This window comes from Sander vitreus, chromosome 7 (genome assembly GCF_031162955.1).
Source record: "Sander vitreus isolate 19-12246 chromosome 7, sanVit1, whole genome shotgun sequence".
Classification (NCBI taxonomy): Eukaryota; Metazoa; Chordata; class Actinopteri; order Perciformes; family Percidae; genus Sander; species Sander vitreus.
In genome coordinates, this window is record NC_135861.1 from 14,647,488 (window position 1) to 14,672,133 (window position 24,646).

General features: G+C 41.2%; 2 protein-coding genes across 10 annotated transcripts in view; one reads left to right on the forward strand and one right to left on the reverse strand.

Moving 5' to 3' along the window:
- Positions 1–3,561: 3,561 nt before the first annotated feature.
- klhl17 (kelch-like family member 17) lies at positions 3,562–17,289 on the reverse strand. Of its 9 annotated transcripts, XM_078254800.1 has the most exons (13): positions 16,930–17,289; positions 15,000–15,088; positions 14,263–14,527; positions 13,642–13,787; positions 13,300–13,521; positions 10,492–10,608; positions 9,385–9,616; positions 8,622–8,766; positions 8,122–8,289; positions 7,911–7,999; positions 6,573–6,646; positions 6,246–6,427; positions 3,562–4,780 (listed from the first exon to the last, which is right to left on the reverse strand). In XM_078254800.1, the coding sequence occupies exons 2-13, from the start codon at positions 15,081–15,083 to the stop codon at positions 4,552–4,554; spliced, it is 1,953 nt and encodes a 650-aa protein (XP_078110926.1). In that variant the 5' UTR covers positions 15,084–15,088; positions 16,930–17,289; the 3' UTR covers positions 3,562–4,551. The 9 variants fall into 9 exon arrangements, with proteins under 9 accessions (XP_078110926.1, XP_078110930.1, XP_078110931.1 ...); XM_078254804.1 differs by lacking the exon at positions 15,000–15,088; XM_078254805.1 differs by lacking the exon at positions 15,000–15,088 and having other exon boundaries at positions 16,175–17,289.
- Positions 17,290–17,347: 58 nt separating this feature from the next.
- noc2l (NOC2-like nucleolar associated transcriptional repressor) overlaps positions 17,348–24,646 on the forward strand; it is a 31,568-nt gene continuing 24,269 nt past the window's right edge. The window contains exons 1-10 of the mRNA XM_078254799.1: positions 17,348–17,454; positions 18,374–18,520; positions 18,613–18,796; positions 18,880–19,126; positions 20,074–20,164; positions 20,278–20,356; positions 20,613–20,723; positions 20,834–20,947; positions 21,166–21,354; positions 22,408–22,547. Coding sequence (XP_078110925.1) covers positions 17,435–17,454; positions 18,374–18,520; positions 18,613–18,796; positions 18,880–19,126; positions 20,074–20,164; positions 20,278–20,356; positions 20,613–20,723; positions 20,834–20,947; positions 21,166–21,354; positions 22,408–22,547 — 1,322 coding nt within the window. The 5' untranslated portion in view covers positions 17,348–17,434. The remainder of the gene's footprint in view (positions 17,455–18,373; positions 18,521–18,612; positions 18,797–18,879; positions 19,127–20,073; positions 20,165–20,277; positions 20,357–20,612; positions 20,724–20,833; positions 20,948–21,165; positions 21,355–22,407; positions 22,548–24,646) is intronic.

Consider the following 24,646-nt stretch of genomic DNA (forward strand, 5'->3'; position numbering starts at 1 on the left):
GAATTGCAATCTACAGTAGTTGGTATTTGATTGCAGGGCTATTGTGCTGTAAAGTTTATTTTTTTGTCTACCCTCTGTCGGTCTGCTATCGGGCATACCTCTTGTTCTTGTCTTTGTTTGAGCATTAAGGCCTCCACATTATTTCTACTCTGAACACACTCCCATAAGCTGAACAGTCATAAATAGTTTTGATGGGGTTGAGAGATTTTTCATTTCAGGTCCGGTCTTATCTTAAGTGGTCGGTCAAAAAGTCTATGGCCTCTCACAGAAGGTGTAGTGGTCCAATTGACACTTATGTCCTTCCAGAGATGGTGAGAGCATGGCCTGGAAGTGGCAGGGAAGATGGGAGGACAGAGAGAAAGAAATGACCAGCCCCATAGATCAGAAGCTCTTTCAGAAGGAGCACATTTATCCAAACAGGTTGTAAACTCATTAGCATCTTCATAGTGGCAGATGTGGCACAGAGCTACAGCAATCAGAGACACGTTAACACAATAGCGCACGTACACCTTTTAAATGATTATACATATTTGCATTCAAGTTATAATCCATGCACAATCTATCTTTTCAGTTATATTTTACTGATCCCATAAATGTTAATAACAGAGCATATAAATGGACAATGTAGAAGTGGATCATGGAGAATTTTCTTCGACCACTGGGGATTGTTTTTGTATGCTGTAAAAACTTGTCACCATTAGAACCTATTGTAATCAATATAATTTGTCGGGACGGGAACAATACATTTTTTAAAGCCACCTTTTAAGCCTAAGTGTTTGATTTGGGTGGAAAATACCTTTAACGTGCATTGCTTTAAAGTTCCACGTTGTCTCCTAAAAACTAATAACAAAATCCAGAGCATCAACTGAACTCGCCAGTATACAGTATTCTCATATCTCTCATACCAGAGGGAAAGTAAAATGTTAAAGTGAGGTTTAAAATTCTAGGAAATACACTTATTTGCTTTCTTGCTGAGAGTTAGATGAGAAGCTCAAGCAACATCATATTTGTCTGTTAAATAAAAGGTTACGACCGGCAACATTGGTGAGCTTTATCGGTTCCCTGTTTCTAGTGTTTTTAAGCTAATCGGCTGCTGGCTTTAGCATCATATTTATACTACAGACACGAGAGCGGTGTTAATCTCTTCATCAAACTCTTAGAAAGAAAACAAACAAGCATATTATTTCCCAAAATATCAAATTCATCATTTAGTGTTCTGAAAATCTGAAAGTGTTCTCTTTTGCCATATTGCCATATACGTAAAGTTGAACATCTGACACTATGTAAATTGTTTAGTTTGTCACCTTAACTTTTTCAGTATCTGTGACCATGGTACATGTTTTTGCAATCAAATACCACAAGTATAACAAAGCCCCAAACACATATGCACAGACACATGTCTTCCCATGTTGTCCAAAATACTGTTAAACCAGCTCTACGTGCAGTTGTTGCTTTTTTTCTCCCATTCAAAGCTGTAGGTGTTTTGCATTGTGTATATTTGGCCTGTGTTTCTGTGTGTTTTGGGAGAGTGGGAGTTGGTAGGTTTGTGTGTGTGTGTGTGTGCAGAGGCAGCCACAGGTGTCATGTGACTGAGGTCAAGAAGGGTAAAGTGAGAGTGTTCAGCTGTCTGCTGAGATCACTATGAAAGAGGAGTATGTTGGTAAGGTACCAAGCAACAATTTATAGTGAGCCTAGCAACAAACAACACAACCTTCAGTGTGTGTAGGCCTGCTCGATTCAGCGAAAAATATGAATCGCGATTTTTTTTTTTAGCTTAGAATTGATATCACAATTTTCTGCCACGATTTTTTTTCTCACAAAATGTAATGTTTATTGCACACATGAACCATGACAAAACAAATTGGCAGTACCAAAAAAAATTTTTTGGCACCTATAGCACATTGCGCATCACCACAAGCCTGTAAACATAGAGGCTTCAATGAAGAGAAGGGAGAGCATTGCAGCGCTTGGGAGCTCTTTAAAACCTATTTTATACAGTCCATGTTTAAAACTCACAGAAGAAAGTAGTAGCGTTTGTGATGCAGTCGGCTCGTAAAATTAAATGAGAATCAAAGTCATAAAAAATAAGTTATTTAAAAATGTTATCGTGAACAGGGTGAATCGAGATCGCGATTTTATAACGATTAATCGTGCAGGCCTAAGTGTGTGAGGTTGTTTGTGTGTATGGTTGTGTTTTCATTTGGCATTTAGCTGCTTCTCTGATCCAGAGTGACATATAGTGAGACACTTTTGCATATGCACGGATAGAACCTGTAGGACATGTTTTACATTTTGTCTCAACCAGAATGTACATGTGTTTGAACTCGTCAAGGCAGTTATCACATCTGAAAACATCTTTATTTCATTTTTACAGTGTATTGCTCCATTTCACAATAGTGCAAAATTCAATATTTTAAAGTTCCTCATAAATAAACATTATAAATAAAAAATGATCACCACATTGAACACAAACTAAAACAAAGCTTCAATCACATTGAAATCGGATTTCAGATGAGCAATTTTTGTATTTACAGATCAATCTGCAGAATGGAGGCCAAAGTCTTGTGGTTTTGTGTGCCTTTCTCTTAAAGTCTGGCCCTGACTCACAGTGACTTTACAGAATAACAGCATCTTCATTAGACCCTCACAGCCCCTATTCTACTGGGTCCACTCTAACAAATGAAAAGTAAAGGTAGTTATAGATAAACAGAACCGGATCAACAAAATCCTTCAAAAAGCAACTTCTCAGAAGTTTGGAATAGTATCACTGCGCTTCATATGAAATGAACCCGGGAATTAACGGAGTCAAGAAGACTCAAAGTAATCCATTTATTTTAGACAATGCACGTTCAGTGGTGACATTCCCAAGTCACCCACCACATGCTCTAAAGCCAGTATATTTGTAGGTAATTATACAGTTTTTTCTAGCTCAACTTTGTTGCAATAGAGTCGGATCCATTTCAACAATGAGGTATGTAATATAACAAGACACCACACTTGATTATGTATGGAAGGAAATATGACAGCACCAAGTGTCAACAGCATTTATCATTAGTGTCAAGTGTTGGTACACAGTAGGTAAACTAGTACTTTCTGCTTTAATGTAATTTTAGACTGTCATTGTGTCCAAGGATTATATTCACCTTCATGTCCACTTAAACTAATTGTTAAGTAGGATTAAAGACAATATAGAGTCCTTTCATTGACTGGTCTATAGGTTTGCAAGCAGTTAAAGCCTTTTGCACAAATATAGTGGACAGTTTCATGTGAGATCAAGCTTGTGGCAGTGAAGGAACATTAAGAAATGTAAATAAAATGCTGCATATCAAAGTGCAACAATCGGTCCTCTTAACCAGGAGAAACTCCAAATGCACACAGTCTGAACAACGAGCCTACCTCTCTCACACCTACATTCTGTCATTTTCATTGACAATATCACACCTAAATAAATATTAAAAACAATCTGTTTCCTTCTTTAAGCATCTTTTAAAACAGAATATATTAGAATGTATACATTTTTATAAATACATATAGTTTAACATAATTCTTGTTTATAAAAAGATTCAAACTCATACAGTTCTGAGGGCCTAACTTCTCCTTTGTTGGTTGTGTCCATGCGGTCTTGCAGTGTGGGAAGGGTTTATAACATTGCCTGTTACTGCCACCTACTGTGGCATAGCAGCACTACAACATTTTATCCTCCTGTTGGGAGTCAATGCCAATAAGTAAACACATGCATGGTATACCCAGTCAAAAGCTACATTCAAAAAGTTAAATCATTCAGTTTCTCTTTTTTTGTACATTATTGCAAAAAAATCTGACATTAAAAGATGCAGAGGACAACAACATCAAACAAAAAACATTTACGTCACACATGACAGAATTAAAGTGTCCACCACATTTCACTATGAGTGTGTCAAACACTGGAGTGGTGGGGGGAAAAACGTGGAGCTTGAGGAAAGATTGGTCAATGTTAACACATCAGGAAACATCTTTGTACTCTTGAAGAGAGTAGGAGCTGGTATCTGTATGGTGGAGCTATACAGTGGAGTTTCAGGCATCCAGACCAGATACAGTTCAGTCCAGAATGAATGGAAAATTTGGTAAAGAGCAGCAAGATTGGTTTGACATGAAATCAAAAAAACCTCTTGGTCGATCAGAATTCATCTGGCATCCTTTAACTGTTCATGAAAAATTAATACGTGTTACGTGTGGAACATGTCTTTTGAGATTAAAGGGTACTGCACATTAACAACTTTTAAATTGCCTTGATTTTTAAATTAAAGTTCATTACTTATGTTGTACATTTTTTAAACCATTTTTGGCTAACCTTTACCAACTGCATGAGTGCCACTAATTCTGGAGGGTACTGTATAATAACTAAGCCAGGAGCCCTATCCACACCTTCCCTCTTTCTCCCCCCTCCATCCATTTACCTGTCCAAATCGCGTACTCCTCCTCCCCGTCTCAAACCGAGCAATTGCGTCTCTTCCCAGAGCCAGTCTGGGCTGTTGCAGCAGAGGGCGAGGTCAGCCAAGCGGTGACCCCGTGTCAAAGGCTGGTGGAGGAAACCGAGAGGGTGGGTGAGGAGGGTGGTGGGAAGTTCAGCAGCTCCAACACAGCGACACCCACACTGCTTCGCCGTGTAAACATGCAGGAGGCCGCGACCCATTTGTTGCTGCGCGGGTTGTACTTCTCGATGGAGTTGAGGCTGGAGCTGCCATCGTTACCTCCTACTGCGTATAACCAGCCATCCATCGCCACCAGGTCATGGGTGCTCCTAGCGGGGGTAAAAAAAAAAAAATCTAATTCAGCATATTTGTTTCCACACAAGAATGAATGAATAATTTCTATGCATTCTGTTTAATCTAGCTAACTAGATTTATTAAAAAGTGTAAATGGTTTACAGTGTGGACTTTGCATTACATTTACAAAATGCAAGCCCACTGCATGAACATGATCAAGGATTGCGTAGAAAAAGTAAAATATGACAAAAGAGATTGTGAGAAGTACAGATGGGACAATAACCACTATTGCACTAATAATAGTAACTAATAATGAGTGGACCAGTGGAAAGGTTATGGTTTGTTGGGACAATAAAAACAGACAACAGATATTTTTCTGCCATCAAAGAGGATTCAGTCCAAAAAATGAGTGTTGATTACATACGATGTAGTGAGATTATTTTTGCCAAGACAATTATTCTACAGTATTTTCATGTGTAAAATTGTTTAGAGGAGTGATAGATTAGTGGTCAATACAGTGTGATGTTTTGGACTGTGTAAATGGAGCCTCTCAGCAATTGGGCAAAAAAAGCACTCAAAGCTCACACATCTGATTAACACATGGGTTATTCATGGGGCTGCATAGTCAACTGTTGTTAGGTTTCCTGCCTTCTAGTATACTGACTCCCACAGAAGAAAGTGTGTGTGTGTGTGTGTGTGTGTGTGTGTGTGTGTGTTGGGGTCTGTGTCTAGGGGCCTGGGGAACAAGTGAATCTGCTGATGTGTTCTCAAATCCAAGACTACAAGATCTACAGCTACATCTCTAAATCGCCCACCCTGATGCTAATCTTGTATCAATACAATGCTGTGAGTGTGTGCATCCTTTGATAATCACCCACAGGACATGTTTCATCTCATAAGATTGAAGAAAGAGCCGACTGTTGTCGAAAATAGGTAATTTGATGTTTATGCCTTAAGGTTTAGGCAGTAAAGAAGACATCCAAATTCCCTAAATCCTATGCCTATATAATCACAGCAGGGGTACTCTTTTGACAAGCTCCATACAGACAATTTTGTTATTGATAATTTAGCTTTTACCTTCTAGTTTTTACTTTTGTTTAAAGGTAAACTGGGGGTACCTGAAAAGAAGAATAATAGCTGGACAAGCCTTAACAAAAATGTTGATTTGTGCATTTGAGGCCAATGCATTTCAGCATTTCATTACTGTAAGGTGAACCTGTGTAGTTGGAATAGTAGAACCGGGTCATCGTGATGGCTCAGTTGGCTATGGCTGAATCTACATTCCCTGGACTCATCCCAGGTTCTCTGTCATATGTTCTCATAAAAATGTATCTTTGCAGAGCTAATTTTTCCTATGCAGTTTTATTCTCTCATGTTTGAGTTATTACAAATTTGATTTCACTTATTTCGTAATCATACTAAGACTGTTTTGAAAGACATAATTCTGTTGTCACTGGACCATTCTGTTTGTACTAATATGAACTGTGGGTGGAGGCTCACCTGCGTATGTTCATGGGGGCCACTCCCTCCCAGGTGTTGGCCTTGGGGTTGAACCGCTCCACAGAGTTCAGGCAGCTGGTGCCGTCGTTGCCTCCTGCGACATACAGCATGCCGTCCAACACAGCCACCCCGGCACTGCTGCGCCGACTCAGCATGTTGGCAATGGCTATCCACGTGTTGCTCTGTTCATTACATCAACAGATAGAGAATTGGTCACATGTTCATAGATCATTCAACATCAGTATTGTGCGCTTAAGTCTCCAAATTCAGTTGATCTTGGCAACAGACAAGTTACTTTGATGATAAATTTAACAGCATGCAATTTACCTGGGGGTCATATTTCTCCACTGTTGCAAGATGTGAGGAGCTATCATAACCTCCCACTGCATACAAGCTGCTATCTGGAGGGGAAAAGGGAGTAAACACTGAGAATGTGAATATCAGCAGTCGAATACCAAGGTAGCAACTCCCTCTTGATTTCAGACATTAAAATGCAGACGGTGAGACATAAACACACAGTAGAACAGGATGTTCATCATGATAGGTGCTTTCCGACCGGATAGTACTTGTACTTTTTAGAGGAAAAGTACACTTCTAAGCAGTTCTAAGAACTACTCTTCCCCCAAAATCATTTTTTCCGTTTGCATTCCCACTGGCCAAGTGGCCATAGGGACTGGTAGGAGGGGTAAGGGAGTGACGCAAGCACGGCAACGGTCTTTATAGCATCGTCACTAGACCTTAGCGCCACATACAACAACAAAGCAGCGTGGAGGAGGCTGTACATGGCCAGCAGTGCCTGCACCTCCGCATCAGTCCACTTTTCCTAGTTCCGCGTTCCGTCCAGTCTCGTAGTAATTCACGTAATGTTTTGCTCAACACAGATGGGGCTTTATTATACTCGGAACAGACCCCGCCTCTGCCTACTGCTGCGCTGTGGACATGTGTGTGTGTGTGTGTGTGTGACTGTGTGTGTGTGTGTGACGGCCGGCGCGCCGTAGGACATGCTTGTGGAGTTTAACTCCGAAAAGACCACAGGTTAACCACAGGTTCCCGTTAATCTTATGATGGACATGTGTTGTGATATTTAAACAAACTAACCGTCAACGGCGAAATAAAAGCCTCTTATATCCGAGAGCGGTCCGAGAGACCTCCAGCTTACGGTGGGGTCTCTGAGCAAGACTGGCCGAGCGACGAGCTAGCGGCCGGGGCAGGCGCCTGCTGGCTGTCGCCTCACTTCATGGAGGTTCTCAACTCCGAAAACTTTGAAGCGAATTGTCAATTCGGCATCAATTTTCGCAAGACTGCCTATATTCGAAATCTAAACAGTTAATTTCTCGACTAAAACGTTGTCAGAAGTGAATTTAATGAAGAATAAGATGGTGAAAATTGTTAAAAATGTCCCGTTATTGCTCTGACTGCAAGTTCTGAGTTGGCAGTGGGCGTGACTTATAAGTTCGACCAATCAAGTACACCTAGGAAAAGGGAAAAGACCCTGCTCTGGAGTAGGAGCTAAAAAAGTACGCTACTGTGGCCAGAGGAACTTACAAAATCGGTAAAAAATCGGAACACGACGAAAAAAGTGTTCTAGGAACATTTAGTTCTAAGAACTGCAAAAATCCCTCCGGTCGGAAAGCCCCTGATGTTATGATTCTGGCAAGTTCCTACCCAGAGTTGCTACTCGGACATATCTCCTACGGGTGCTCATGGCAGCAATGGAGGTCCACGTACTGGTCAGAGGGTCGTAACGCTCTGCACTGAAAGAGGAGAAAAAGACTTACTTGTATTTAATATGACACCGAAAGGCTGCCCTATTTAGATAAACCGTCTTTGATCTTGATGTTTAGCATTTATTACCAAAAGCTTAGTCTGTGAGTACCTATTAAGGCAGGAAGCTCCATCATAACCTCCAGCAGCATACAGAAGGCCATGCAGGACTGCTACACCCAAACAGCTCCGCCTTGTGCCCATGGAAACCTCAGGTTGCCAGGCGTTGGTGATGGGGTCATAGGATTCCACGGTGGCGAGGTCTGAGGTTCCATCATACCTGAGGAGATATGGATATAAATTAATCAGAAAAGGGTTTTTGATGATTGACACAAAAGCATGTTGCCTAAAATGATCTTTGAGATGGAAAAATTAGTCAAGTTAAAGAGGCATTACATTTACATTACAGGAAAGCTTGTAACATCTTATTAGGAGCACAACGCTGAAGCCAACGCTTTTTGCATAACCACTCAGAATTATTCTATAAATCATCCACGTTCCGCCTGCCAAATCTTCATCTTTATAAAAGGTTTAGTTAGTGTTTGAGGAAAGGGATGAGATGGTAGGTTAACTAGTTTTGGGACAAAGGTCAACAATATAGTTCTCACTCACCCTCCAACGGCATAAAGTCTATTCCCAATGGCTGCCACGCCCACCCGTGCCCGCCGAGTGGACATGGACGCTACCATGTGCCAGCGATCAGTCCTGGTGTCATACGCCTCACAGTCTCCATGGATGGCAAACAGGCTGCCACCACCTGCAGACACACACAAACACAATATGGTGACAAAAATGCAGTCAGGCAGTAAAGTAAATAAGAAAATCTAATAATAAAGGATCATAGTGATTTTGGTCAATGTATGCCATCATTTCAGAGGAATTTTTGGGATGAATTTGGCTGAGACCCGGGTTCACTCCTGGGCTCAATGCAGGATCAAGTTACAGTCTTTATTGCGCTTTACTATTGACTTTTTCATTTTGGAGATTTATATTTTGATATACTGTATGAAGAGGTATATTTTTTTAACAAACAATACAGGGAAGCTGTGCAAGGCTATGGCAACAAAACACTGTTAACTTAGGTACATAATAAGACAAGATGAACCAAATCTGATTTGGATAAAATAGAATTTCAGGAAGTGGCATTAATTGGTCATTTCATTCATTCAAACAAATGTTTCACTGAAATGCACCCACTAAGACCTGGAAAACATCTAAACTATTATATGACAGTGCTATATTCATTCCAGACAATATCTTCTCATATAATAATATCAGTATTTGTTATCTCCCAGTTGTAAACATGCTGATTTTTGCAGTGACTTCAGAAGCTAAAGTTAATTGAAGTGTGGCCTAAGTGTACCCTAATGGGTACCTTCAGGGGCACACTGACCAACGGCGAAGAGCACAGGGCTGGCGCCCTCACAGCGTCGCGGGCGTGTCCGGCTGTTGCTGAGGACTCCCCTCTGCTCAGGCATCAGGTGGTACTTGAGAGCCTCGATCAGAAGGTCCTTGCACTCCGAGTGGTGTCGCACCAGCAGCTCTGTATCCACGTTGCTCATCAGAAAGTCTCGCCTCAGCAGTGGCAGCCGCACACACTTCATCAGCTAATGGGGGCAGAGAGATGGTGGGTGTTGAGTTAGGGTCAAGAGTAGGAGAGCAAGATATATTGACTCAATATCGTTATTGCAATATCACGTTGCGCAATATTATATCTAGAGGTGCAAGCTATATCGACTCAATATCATTATCGCAATATCACGTTGCGCAATATTATATCGAAAGTGTCGCAATACGTATGCAATATTTTGTTTATTTGTGGAGCGCTGCGTCCCGTCCGTTGGCTGTGTGGCTTAGTTGTGTTCGATTTAGAGCCCGCTTGAGACGCTATAATGATCATCATTTCATTGGCCAGTTACTGTGCCACTTGCACACGTTATTGCACATCAGTGCACGGGTCCACTACGTGACAAACCCTCATGTAGCGTACCACGTGTGCATATTTGGACAGAGTGACAGTGTAAGTGAAGAAATAGACAACAAAACGGAACGAATCAGAGAAGCGAAAGAAAAGTTGTGTCCTATTCTCTTTATTTATTTATTTTATACTGTACAACCAGTAAAACATGTCCTGTTCTGTAGACATGGTCGTTATTTATTTATTCATGTTGTACCAGTCCAATATGAAATAAACCTTGTGTTGTAAGAAAACTTAAATTTTTTAACGTTTAATTTATGAATCTATTCTGATGCGTTTTCCCGTAACTTTTGTAATTTTACATATGTTTAAAAATATCGAAATTAATATCGATATCGCAATATTCATAATCGATATCGCAAATATCACATTTTGTCAATATCGTCCAACCGTAGTCAGGAGAACGGGAATAGAGGAACTATGATGGAGGTGTTTTTTATACAGAGCATAGTCAAACTAGAAAACATTGTGTGTTGAGAAATAAGAAAATCAAGAAAGTCTTACCCAAGGTACATGTTGCCTGCGTCCATCTACATCATGTTTCACCCAGCTCAACACAGCCCGGTACACTTCCTCTTCAGATGGCACGTTGAGATTGTCACTGGAGATCAAATCCAGGACCTGGATGGACGAGACAAAGCAGATGTGAAAGAGCATTTACAAGAGCAACTTCCTCAAATGCAAACTCACAGTGCCTTTAATTCAACGGTGACTATCAGAAAAGCACTTGTAGAAGCATTTGCTTTTTGAAAAAAATATAAAAATAACGGACAACAAAAGCTTCCTGACCAAACATGTCAACACACAGGAGGTAAATTGCATTGGCCTCAGTCAGTATTAGTTCCTGTATGTTGTACCTGACTTTGACTGCTGAACTTTTGCCTCTCTTTCGTCCTCCTCTCTTTCTCTCCTTTGATTTGCTGTACTTTATCCAGACTGATATTTGAAAGGGATGGGCAGCGCTCTGTTTTGTCTACGTTGTATCAAAATGACACTCATCAAATAGCGTCACTCAATTCAAAATAAAGCGAAACTAAATAATTTCAGGTACCATTTTAACATTCACACACCAATGCATGTGTGTTATATTGTGTGTGTGTGTGTGTGTGTGTGTGTGTGTGTGTGTGTGTGTGTGTGTGTGACATAACGATTGCTGCAGTCTGTGAGTGGCTGGCTGGCACTGTTCCCATATCAACCCAAAGCTGGCAGGGCTGGGTGGGGCCAGAGCAGCCAGCTGCTGCAGCTGTCTTGCCTGGCCAGATCAGGGCAACAGTTAGCAACCTCCCAGGAACAGCCTGCACTAATCCACAGTCACACAGAGAAATACTGCCACTACTGCTGCTACTGCCCCGCCTTGCAGTCTCCCTTACCTCTGCATATAGATGCTTCATCACATTACATAAAAGGTGTATGGAGGAGATTGGGTTTAGGAGTGTATCAACTATCCGCACGCACGCACGCACGCACACACACTTTGTCTTTATAATGGCATGCATGTGAATCTACATCAGTGAAGCATCACCAAAGCAGACTAGTCACAACCCTGTCATGCCTTTCCACTTCCTTCACAGAACATGAAAAGAAATATGAGGCATATTTCACAGCTCTGTGAGCTCACAGTCCTTTAGAGCAGCCAGTACATAAATCCAGATCTGATGCAGATTTATGACAGACACAGAACAGCTGCAGACAGAATGGGATGGTGAGCCAAAGAAAATAGAGAGACAGAAAAAGAGAAACAAAGAAAAGAAAAGAAAATTGTCTATTATTAATCTGCCTTTATGCAGCTTAACTTTCACTGTTTCAATGAACAGTGCCCACACACTCCTATTGCAGATTCAGTCTCAAGGCTTTGAAGGCCACAGACCGAGAGAGTGAAGCTTATTGTTTTACGGATTGTTCCTTAGAGATTTGAGAAGATAATGGGAAAGTGATGCTGGCAGCTGTTTGGTACTTCTTTTCACTGCAACATTCAATCATTGTCACCTGGCTAAGCTCAACAAGGCGTTTGTTTGAAACAGACGCCAATTCATAGAAGAGATGATGCGTTTCTTTCCTTTATTGAGACATCAACACAAACCCTTCCTACACCTGACTGGAGGAACATATCACCTGCTGGGCTTTTAGATTAGTGTCTAATATTGTGAGGTTTATTTAGAAAAAAACATGTCAGTAAATGTCAGTACTTTTTGACTATTCGGGAATATTCATATAAACAATTAGCACAGTGGTGTTTTGATACTAACTTAAAATCATAGGCATGTTTAACTCCTATAATAACTCCCTTATCATCAGACTTGGAAATCAATTTAGCAGTGACAGCAGGTCCCAATGCTGTGTGTTGACTTTGGGCAGTGGGACCTCCCTTTTAAGTTTGGATCAGAGACTATGCCTACATTATTTGTTTAACCTTAATTTGACCGGCGTAGTTTCTCTTTTTTAGGAACATCCTGCTCAACGCGCAGTCACACTAAGAGTCAGTACAGCCACAGTCTGACCTGTTGGCTGCTGAGCGGGTCTAATGAAGCAGTTGGTGTTATGTGCCTCGCTAAAGGGCACTTCAGCCATTTAGCTCGCTTGTCTGGGAATCAAACTAGCAACCTTCTGGCCACAGAAGCCCCGGCTTGATGGCTAATACCGAATTAGCAAGCCTAAATTGCACCTACATTTCCAAAAACCTTGGCTGGAAATGGTCAGTGTTCAAACCAAATAAGAAACTCTCCTTGATACCTCAGAGAAGTATGCAATGCTGTTAGCTCTATGGCAGCACAGTGGAATGATAAAACCACAAGAGACAGTGATTGATGCAGCTAGCTGAGTAAAAATAACAGCATGCTTGTGGCCACTTCCCTTGGGGAGCCTCTAATGTGAAAAACACATACAGGCAGCTATGCTCATATTAGTGGGGAAAAGGTGATAACAACATGCAGACACTTAATTAATAATAATTAATATTACTGTAGGTTTATCTTTGATGTTTTCTTTGGCATATTTTTAAACAATTGGGTGGATTGGATGGATGAATGACATTCTAAAGAAATATGACTCCTACCAGTTGTCGCAAATTAAACTGAGACTAGGCCTGATCAGGAAATGTTTTTAGTCTAGAGGGCAGTGGCTTTTACATTAAAGTATTTTACTTTTATACCCATGTTCCCCATGGTGACTGTCAAACTGAGGAAGCAACTACCAGTAGACACATCTACCAAGAACCGGTTCCCACTATGAATATGCCACCTTTAAATCTGCATCCTTTAAAAGCACCAGTTGGCAGAAGACACAGCAGGAGACAAAAAAAAGCATCAATCTTACTTGTTTCAGTGGCAGCAACATGAACTCCTCTGTCTTGGACACCTCCACAAAGTGCTGCAGGACATACTTGTGGGCTGACTTGAGCAGGTCGCTGCAGGAGTGCGTGTCAGCGAAACCTCGGATGCCCAGGCAGTTGGAGGGGTCCAGCTGGCTGAGGAGGAACTTGCAACAGGCGTCCCGCACCCCGTTGAGCTGCAGCAGACTGGCTGCTGGGAGCAACGTCTAAAAGGAGTGCAATTACAGGTGAAAATACATTGAGTCTGTTTGCTCTTTGATGAATGGGGTCAAATTAAAAGTCTAATTTAACAATCTTGTCTATAAATCTGAAATCATCTACCCTACCTGCACATTGCCTTCCCCGACCACAATCTCTGCTGTGTAGGCATACTGGACCAGCTGCTCCAAAGCCTGACAGTCGATGTCATGAAGGGTGACATGGGTCTGCCGACTCTCCGACATCTCATCTGCATTGTCACACAGAACGAGAGCTATTACATTTTCCAGTGAGTTATAACCAGTAAAACTCCGGCTGATATATTGCCTCCCTGTTCAATCATGCTGACACATGGCAGTTCCTAATGTTATGCAACGCTATCAAATGTCAAAAGTTCATCTGTTGCTATCCGTTTATTTTGTTGTTTTAACAAAGTTGACAACTAACTGTCTGGAGACAAATTGTACCCTCACAAAGGCCTAGTGACGGGAGGAAATGTGAGACACTCACACACACCTCATCTGACCACCTGTGCCCCAGACAGGAAGAAGGGGAAGGAAGTGATGATGCTGAAAGGATGAGGTGGCATTCACTACACATGCGGGTTGTTGTGTTATCAAACTCTGAGCAACAGAGCAAAATGATGCACATTTTGATGTCAGAGCCCTAAAGTCTCTGAGGCATGCAACATCCTGGGCTTTATGGATGTTAGGGATAAAAGCACTAAGGCACAAGTGGACTGAACTTACTCGTAAACATAGCGTGGAAGTAGGGGCTGCATGATGCCAGCACCACTTTGTGCGCCTTGATTTCTTTGTTGGAGACATGGAGCACAATGTCACACAGCAGGCCGCGCTGTCGCATCCTGTTCATGGACACGAAGGAGTCGTGGTAGTGGCGCTTCGAGTTGTGCGAGATGCTGTGGCCATCGCGGTTGAGCAGCTGCATGCCCCCCTCCATCATGGTGCCTGATGTGGCCGTCGCGGGCTCTTGCCTGGGCCGCACTCTGGGCAACTGAAACATGCAGAAAATCATTTTTATGTCAATACCAATGTCATTAACTTATAAAAATGTCTTTTGTCATCAGAAACATTTTTCACCTGCGAGAGGAGTTCAGTTGATCTGCTGAGAGGCAGGTGTTATGACAGGTGTCCTGAGCAATCTTTGTACCTATTGCGTCTGTTATAGTATGCATCCTGACAACTATGACAGAAATCTCAGTACAATTACAAAGTGTAGTAGGTTGGCTGGCCTGATTATTTGAAATTTGGTCAAGACTGATTAAATCGCATTATGACAATAGAGTCAAGAGCAGGACATTATACTTAAACTGGTATCAAATCAATGCAGGCTTCTCATCTATTGGACAGTCTTGGTTTAACTAATTGCAATGACTCCTGACTCGCGAGTTTAATTGCACCAGAATAAGCTGTGAACCCCGCACACGCACACACACACACACACACACACACACACACACACACACCTCATCCCAGCTGCAGCCTCGGGTAGGCAGGGTGGGAGGAGAGGAGGATGTAGCCCGAGTTAGCCTTTTCCTTTGTACACTCATCCGCCCTGCTCTCGGATGGAGAACACACTTCAGAATGTTGCATAACCATCGTCGTGCAGCATCTTAGAAGTTGTTGTCTGATGAATATTTAGGATGCACTAAGGCAAACCACTGGATGAGGTAAATCAGACTAGAACTAAATTAGAAACATCACAGGCCTAAAGCACAGTTCAGCAAGATAATGTTTTCACTCAAATATACTGAATGTAATGCTGTGATACCTCTGATGGAGCGCTTCCACACATTGTTAAAAAATAGCCTTAAGTTCCGGCTAGTGATGCTTTACTTTTCATTTTTCATTTTAAATTCATTAGTCATGTTTGACAATAGCACAAGTGTATTATTAGAACAAATAGGTAGCCATCACAACCTCATCAATTAAGAATATTTATGTTTGAAGTCCAAGAAGTGCAAATCTCAAGGCTGAAACAGAACAACATATCAATTCTGTTAAAGTTGAGTTTCAGATGTCTCTCCAGCCAAATACCCAATTCTCTGAGTATAAATGCATCATAATTATGTTGTCATCTGTTCAGAAGTACTCTTTCAACTAAATAGGCTACTCTGTACTGTCCCACTGAGGACCATCTCAAATGTCACCACAGCTGCCTGGCGAATAGCTTCGGGTCCCATTTTCCAAAACACAATGGACTACAAAAAACACACCAACCATGTTCCTCTATGAGGGAACAATCTGCTCTCATGCCCAAGGGAATAAACGTGAGACAATGCTGCAAATTGAGACATGGATACAGGAGGTTGAGGCATACGTGTAAACACAATTGTCACAGTTTAAACTAACAGAGTAAAGCACTTGTCCTGTTCATCCCAGGTTTGTTTCTTAAAATCGTCTCTCCCTCTCTGGCTCAAAACCTTGGCTGACATCCACACAAAGACTCTGTGGCCCCTTGACAAACATGCACAATCTTGTTGGATAAAGAAATGTTGTCATCTCTTTTGCACAAAATGTTTCTATTCATATATTCATATCAGCCTCCTTATGTGCTTTTAAGAAACCCCAACCCCCACTCCATCTATTTTGAATAACAGCTGCAGCAGCAATAGAGAGAATGAATGTGTCATTTCTTTACCGGTGATTGTGTTGCGGTAATCCTTGGACGCAGAGTCTTCCTCAAAGTAATGGAAGACAAATCAGCAGCTGTCGCAATCAGATTGGTTTAAATTGATACCAGTATCTGGCTATCTGTCCATATTCTGACTCAAGCATACGAAATATGAAGAAAGCCTCTGTTTCGTGCTGTATGCGGTTGACGTCAATGCAAAAAAAAACCTGCATAAAAGCTGACATCGGTTTGTTTAAGGTGGAGCTGGAACTGCCGGAGGTGAAAGCAGCAATGCTGATGAAATGTGATGCCGTGGGACGGAGGTTGCACGTGGGAAATGCACAGGAAGTTATTTCTTTAAGCGCAAGTGTCAAACGTTTTGAATGGATGTTTGTTTATTATTTGACGTAGCACACACGACCTTAAACGCCCCCTTTTGTCTGGTAAGTCCGGAAGTGCGTTCGATAAATTAATCTAAGCGAGCGCGAAAGGCGGGGTTTTACTTAGAAGCGCCATGATTGGTCAGAACCTGAACCACCCCCCACCTCGGTTAGCCCGGTCACCAAATCAAACACACAGCGAAAACTCAGTGTTCAAAAATTAACAGATTCCAATATTCTTATCCAGTTCTGATGATAAAACATACGTGGAGACTTTGCATTTATCATTCTACTATTACAATAAAATAAAAGTCACAATAAGTCACAATGTATCGCCTATGAATGGGCTAACCAGCCTGGCTAACGTTAGCTCTGCCTGACGGAAGAAAGCAGGACGCTCACCACCAGTCGTCGTCGGTGTCGGTATGACAGCAATGATTTCTTCCTGTTTGTAAGCTTGCCCAGCTTTGTGGCTGTGTAACGCAACGGACTATACAATAAAAAGGAAACCCCTTCCTCTGCTGGTCTTCAGCTGCTTGTATCTCGTGAATGCAGCTGATCAATTAATTCAAACCCTATGATTCAAACTCACGTGCAGCACCAAAACACTGCTTGTTCTTGTATGCACAGCTTTGACAGTGAAATATCGAGGTTGCTGTGCTCGCCGCCTGTTATTATTATTCTTTTTTTTTAAGGTTCGTGTGATAAGTGCTAATAATGCATACCAAAAACAAATCAAACAAGCCCCCTACAGCGTTGGATCCAGGGAATTATGCTTCTTCTTTTCTTATTACATTTGTAAACTAGTTTACGGTTTAGCACCCGTGAAACGTAACACCAACCCTTTGGTTTTGCACCAGGGGATTGTGGGTATTGAGGTTTGCGGCCGTCACGTTTTGGATCCAGCATGGCAGCGAAACAGAAAAGGCATGTGCATTCTTTCTTTATACTATGTGCTTTATATTTATTGTTTTATTGGCAAATTCACTTTGTTTTAAAAGTTAAAGTGTTGTCTATCCAGTCGGTATATTTGTGGGGTTTCAAGGACTCGTTTTAGCTAACAATGTTTGCGAAAGTGTCTTTAGCTATTCATGCTGTTGACGCTAGCTTAATGTTAGTGGGTTCTAGGGAACAGTTAGCTTCAATAAAACGCCAGCAACATGTTTAATCCTCTCTCTTTGTTAAAAATAGACTATTTACGAATATGAATGGAGAACTGGCTAGTTAACTGACAAGCTGGCAGCTAAACAACAAATCGTTTGAATTGACGCTGAAAACTGTAGACCAGTGATTCCTAACCACGGGGACTTGTAACGTTACTTACAGGTATGCTAGTGCCAGGGGGTACGTGAAAAGAGTGTGGACTAGCTCAACTAATTTGAACAAATATAAATTATGATTTGATTAAAAGAATATATCAGCTGTAACACATGAAAACAGGATTTTAAACAGGTAGCTACATAAATGGTAGTAATACATAGCTAAAAGTAATGACTACAGTTGAAATAGCTAGTTAGCTAAAAGTAATGGATAAACGGTTGAAACATTAAGCTTCACTCCCAACTAGCAGTAGTTCAATTGCTGACTAAACCAACCTTAACATTGACAGGTTAGTTGTTTAAAATAATTAGCAATATCCACTTTTATATAATGAATAGTGTTATACATTGAGAACGTACATTGTGAATTTATAAGGGGGATGTAAGATCATCTGACAGGGCTGTGGTAGTACCTTGGACCAAAAAGGTTGGGAACCACTGCGGTAGACCATGTAACAACGTTATCAAATCCCCCCCCTTACATGTTGGCCAACTTATTTCAACTGTTGTCTTGTCTTTTTTTGTAGGAAATTAGAAGACCTCAGTGTGGATGAGTTCCTGCTGTCAGGTTTTGACTCTGCAGGTGAAGGTGACTCTGATGAAGAGGTTCAAAAACAGAATGGACTCCAAAAAAAGAACAAGAAGAAAGATCTGAAATCTGCAGCCTTTACAATGTGAGTCCTTTGCTATGAGTTAATAAACACATACTGTATTATTGTTGTGGTGGTAATATTATTGTTGTTGTGTGGCTTTTTTTTCTCCATAGAGATGATGGGAAGAAAGGTAAGGCCACTGAGCACAAGGAGCAGCTGTCCAGGTTAAAGAACAAAGATCCAGAGTTCTACAAGTTTCTGCAAGCAAATGACCAAACGCTCCTAAACTTTGACGACACAGACACCTCTGAGGATGAGGATGAGAAAAAGTATCACAGATTGCCATCCGCACTGGAGGTAGACTGGCTGCTGGTGTGTGAGTTCATGATGAGTTCTCTTGTGAAAACAAAGATCTTCATACTGTGGTGTTTTGCATGTAGGAGGCTGGCTCTGGTGGTGATGATGATGAAGATGATGACATGGGTCAGAAAGCTTCAAAGAAATCCAAGAAGGCAGTGGAGACTATCAAAGTCACAGACAAAATGATTGAAGACTGGAAAGCTGCTATGAAGAAAGAACCAACACCTCGTCTCTTCAGAGAAGTCACCCAGGCCTTTAAGGCTGCTGTGGCAACAACCAAGGGCGAAGGAGGGGCTCAGTGTCGATACAAAGTGGCTGACAGTTCAGGTAAAATAGCATGCTTGATATTTCTATTCTAACTGTAGCATTTCGGTTGAAATTAATGCAGTCAAGACTTGGCAATATTTTTTTATTTAATTTAGGAAACCTTTTGAAACAAATAAATAAATCTGACCAGATATTTGATGCCAGCTTTTGGTACTGGCCAGATATCAATCACGGTGCAATAGACACAATTTGGTCATTCCGATAGGATAAACCTTTATTGATCCCCACAGTGGAAATTCAGGTGTTGCAGCAGCGCAAAGACAGAAATAAGTATTATAGATAACGAGAGAAGTGCATATAAACAAAATAAGAGGTATATACAACTTGTAAGAGTAGAAGTTAAAAATAAATGAACTATACAAGAGCAAATACCAAAAATTGAGGTTTGACGCCCAGCCCTAGTTTAATGTTGTATGTCTTTATATTCAGCGTTTAGCCGACTGAAATGCTGTTTATGTTGCTGTTAAAATGTAGTTCATAGCTGTGATTTTTCTAAAACGTATCCCTTAAATATTATTGTTTTTATTGCGATGCAGTTTGAAATTGACATTGTGGGGATGGTGTCACAGTTTCATTTTATTTATTTTCATTAAATAAAGTGCTTGCATATTATTAATAATAATAAAGTATAGGCACTACTTATGTTTACTGTACCATTCACTTTTATAAAAGCATAATAGAAACATACCTTAGCAGTGAATATAATACAAAACAGCAGTGGTTTACAGTCATAACAAAAATGACCAGATATGGTGGCAAAAATAGTAAATAGTTTTTAACCTACAACCTCGACACTGCACTGTTTCATAGATTTTTAACAAAATACAATGTGAAATATTTGATTAATCTGAATGTATTGAGTGGAGAGACTTGTACTGAATAATACAATTCAACATTTTACATTCCACAAATATGCATAAATATCTCTTTGCCTGTACTGTCTGCAGTGTTCAACGCCTTGGTCCTGTTCTGTATCAGAGATATTTATGTGGCCCTGCAGAGGATGCTCAACCTGAAGCCAGATAAAGACCAGAAAAAGTATGAAGTGGATGTCACATCTTCTGAAATCACCTCCTGTTTATAGTCTTAATGTATACTGTGGAAAGATGGTTCACTCCTCCTCACTCTTGTTTCCTCTGTTTTGTTCTCAGGCTAGTGCTCCCATCGTCTAGTCCAAAGTGGCAGAAGAATCAGATCGACGTCAAGATGTATCTCAGTGGAGTAGTTCAGGTTTGTTTTGCTGTTCGCTTTAAGTGTCCCTCCTCTGTGTCTGTGCTCTTTTCTCCTTTTGAGTTCTGCCTCTTGTATTCTGGTGAGGTTGACAGAATGAGATACAGTAGATAAAGTACAGAGAAACGTGTTTTTTCTTTGACACAGAAAAATATTTTATAACAGAGCTCTACATGCCATATTTTCTTTTTCTTGTCCTGCATCCTAAAAAAAACACTCCTGTATTAACCTCTGTTGTCTCACTCTCTTCCTGTAGCTGTTATCCTGTCTGACAGAGTCTACAGTCATCAGCGCTGTCCTGCGGCACGCCAACCAGCTCGCACCTTATTACCTTTGTCTACCCAAACAGTGTCGTCACCTGGTTAAGGTAAGGCGTAAGTTACCATAGGATGGCATGGAATGGCATCCTTAATTGAACCCTGCAAAATAGTTTTAATTTTGTTGTGCTTATAAGCAATCTCATGTCTTTGCGTGCAGCAACTGATGAAGCAGTGGAGCACAGGGGAGGAGACTAGTCGGGTTCTCGCCTTCCTGGCACTCAACAAAATCTGCAGACACAAGCAGGAAACATATCTTAACCCTATTCTCAAGGTGAGCTAAATGCAGAGTAATACAGGAATAGAAGGGTACACAGCAAACCTGGATGTAATGTGGACTAGGATTTGCTGAGAATAGTTTCTTAAAAGACAAAAAGGAGCTACATTTATTTTTAATCTGATGTTCATTCTATATGCTGAAAACCACACCTAGCTTGTATAACCAGTTGGTATTTTAATCCGTCCTGCTAATGTTTGTCTTTCTCATTGCAGCAAATGTACATTTCCTACGTACAGAACTGTAAGTTCACATCTCCTAATGTGCTGCCCATGATCAACTTCATGCAGCGAACTCTGACAGAGATGTACTCCCTGGATACACAGGCTACTTACCAGCACGCCTTCATCTACATCCGACAGCTGGCCATCCACCTCAGGAATGCCATGACTATGAAGAAAAAGGTTGGTTTTCGACTGTGTGTATTGCCGTGTTTCCACTGTATGGAACAGCTCTGATAGACTTTTCTCACTTTTTTAATTCTAAAAGTTGAAGTTATGAAAAAAATCATATTTTTAGGGGCGACCCCTGGCTCGGCCAGTGGGAGCGTTCGCCCCATGTTGGCTGGGTCCTGCAGCGGCGCATGGTTCGAATCCGACCTGCTGCCCTTTGCTGCGTGTCGTCCCCCGTCTCTCTCCCCCTTTTATGTCTGTCCACTTTCGGATAAAGGGAATAGCCCCCAAAAAAAATAATCGTAAAAAAAAAAAATATATATATATTTTTAGTATTGTGATGTTTTCACTGATTTTTTTTTCTTCTTTTTTCATGTCACTCTTTTTTCAGTGTCATTTTTTTTTTTTTTTTTTTTTTTTCATACGTTTTGTGGCGGGCAACGTTGATACTGTGGCCTACCACTATAAATAAATCAATGTATGGGAAACACTGCAGTGTTTTAGCTCCACCTTGTAGTATCTGCTCAGCTCGCTTGGAACCTCGACCGAGGTGGCACCAAAAAGCGAACCAGGTACCATCCACAACTTTTGATAATGGGAACCCAAAAAAGTTGAGTCAAGCCGTACCATGCAGTGGAAAAGTGGCATATATGCTCAGGGAGATGGTCTGCTTTTGTAAAAGCTTTAAAGAGACATACTTAGACATACAAAGACATATTTGAAATGCTCTCCTAAATGACAGGGAAACATGTTTTGTCATTTTATGATGAGTGATTTGAGGATTATTGCCATATCATTCTTAAAATTTAAAATTGATTTTAACATATAATGTATTGACTTGGTCACTACAAATAAAAGCAGCACAAAGCTTCTTTCTGGTATATTCATGTTCAGCATGCCAGCCTGATTTTTTTGATTTTTTTTTTTTTTGCTTGTTATTCTCCAGCACATTGCAAAAAAGAGCACATCATTGAATGAACACTCAGAGTTCAGTTCTTGTGGAGGTTCACAGCCTTTTTAAGCACCAATAATGTGACACTGACGGTCCTTTTGTTTGTTCTGTAGGAAACGTACCAGTCGGTGTATAACTGGCAGTATATCCACTGTCTGTATCTCTGGTGTCGGGTTCTCAGCTCCCTGCACCCTAGTGATGTACTCCAGCCTCTCATCTATCCACTCTGCCAAGTTATAATTGGCACTATGAAGTGAGTATATTTATATGCATTTTTATTATTTAAAGGTACTTTTATTACTCTTGAGTAAATAATCCATTATAGATGGCGGCAAAGCGCTGCAGTTTTTCAGCAAAAATTTGGCAGTAAATTAGCCTAACGGCTAGCAGACTTTTCCTCTGCTCATAGCCTAATCCAAGCAAAAAAACACGGTTGAATTACAGCCCGCATGCACGTTTTTTTTAACCTTAACATTGTTGAAACGGAGCAGCTAATATTGTTGCCGGACTGCCGAGTCATCACTGCACCGTTCTTTCTGCTCCGCACCGTGTGTCCGCAAAGCCTTGTCCTTGATAGGAGAGAAACTAGTAAAGACTTTCACATTTAGCTGCAATGGAAACACTGTGGTGCAACGTGTGTCTGTTTTTTATTTCTTTTTTTAAATTTGTTTATTTAAAGAGATTACAGTATACAGTATTAAAAAAAATTCAACCCAACAACGGATATCCAAATCCCACAATTGAAAACCGAATACCCAATGAACGAATATCCAGACATTCAGGTCCAGCCCTAATAATTTCAGAGCCATTGTTTATATACAGTGGGGAGAACAAGTATTTGATACACTGCCGATTTTGCAGGTTTTCCCACTTACAAAGCATGTAGAGTAGGGGTCATCAACTACATTTTTCCAAGGGCCAGAATGTTTCTAAGCAGACACTCCGGGGGCCGGACTTACAAATAAAGAAAATAAAATGAATTTATACCTAATACGCCTATTCTTGTTTGAACAAGAGTGGACTGAGCAGACAGAGCAGATTGAAATATCGCTTTCTACATGTTTATGCCTGTCTATACAGGTGAGTGCATTGATAAGTATTGACTCACAAAGGTTTTATTGTAGCCTACTTACAGTAACGAGACTAACGTGAGTTGATCTGCCCCAGCGGCCATTGGTAATCCTCTCTATCATTCCCAGTCAGGTACTGCGTGTTTTAACGCACACACATCTCGGCTCAGCTGTGTGTGTGGAGCGCAGGCATCGCTGTACAGAATCCCGGCATGTGAATAGAGATGCAAATACAGGGACTGGGTTTGTGCTCTACCTGTATAATGTTACCTGCTGTAAATGCTTGAAATGCTAAATAACAGAACGCATTTTTTCCTCTTCACATTTTCTGAATTCATGATTATTCTGCGGGCCAGACTAAACGCTTTGGCGGGCCGGAAGGTGGCCCGCGGGCCGCCAGTTGACGTTGGCTGATGTAGACATTTGTAATTTTTATCATAGGTACTCTTCAACTGTGAGTGACGGTATGATTTTTAAGTAATTAATTAGCATTTTATTGCTTGACATAAGTTTTTGATACATCAGAAAAGCAGAAATTAATAATTGGTACAGAAACATTTTTTTTGCAATTACAGAGATCATACGTTTCCTGTATTTCTTGACCAGTATTGCACACACTGCAGCAGGGATTTTGGCCCACTCCTCCATACAGACCTTATCCAGATCCTTCAGGTTTCGGGGCTGTCGCTGGGCAATACGGACTTTTAGCTCCCTCCAAAGATTTTCTATTGGGTTCAGGTCTGGAGACTGACTAGGCCACTCCAGGACCTTGAGATGCTTCTTACGGAACCACTCCTTAGTTTCCCTGGCTGTGTGTTTTGGGTCGTTGTCATGCTGGAAGACCCAGCCACGACCCATCTTCAATGCTCTTACTGAGGGAAGGAGGTTGTTGGCCAAGATCTCGCGATACATGGCCCCATCCATCCTCCCCTCAATATGGTGCAGTCGTCCTGTCCCCTTTGCAGAAAAGCATCCCCAAAGAATGATGTTTCCACCTCCATGCTTCACGGTTGGGATGGTGTTCTTGGGGTTGTACTCATCCTTCTTCTTCCTCCAAACACGGCGAGTGGAGTTTTTAGACCAAAAAGCTCTATTTTTGTCTCATCAGACCACATGACCTTCTCCCATTCCTCCTCTGGATCATCCAGGTGGTCATTGGCAAACTTCAGACGGGCCTGGACATGTGCTGGCTTGAGCAGGGGGACCTTGCGTGCGCTGCAGGATTTTAATCCATGACGGCGTAGTGTGTTACTAATGGTTTTCTTTGAGACTGTGGTCCCAG

What these genes read in the sequence shown, in the direction of transcription:
- klhl17 (XM_078254800.1), bottom strand. Translation starts at nt 15,083, where the DNA reads ATGAGTGTACAAAGGAAAAGGCTAACTCGGGCTACATCCTCCTCTCCT. An exon ending in TCGGGGAAGGCAATGTGCAG is followed by an intron (nt 13,522 to 13,641) that starts GTAGGGTAGATG and finishes CACTCCTTTTAG; the next exon opens with ACGTTGCTCCCAGCAGCCAG. An exon ending in GGAGCTTCCTGCCTTAATAG is followed by an intron (nt 8,000 to 8,121) that starts GTACTCACAGAC and finishes CTCCTCTTTCAG; the next exon opens with TGCAGAGCGTTACGACCCTC.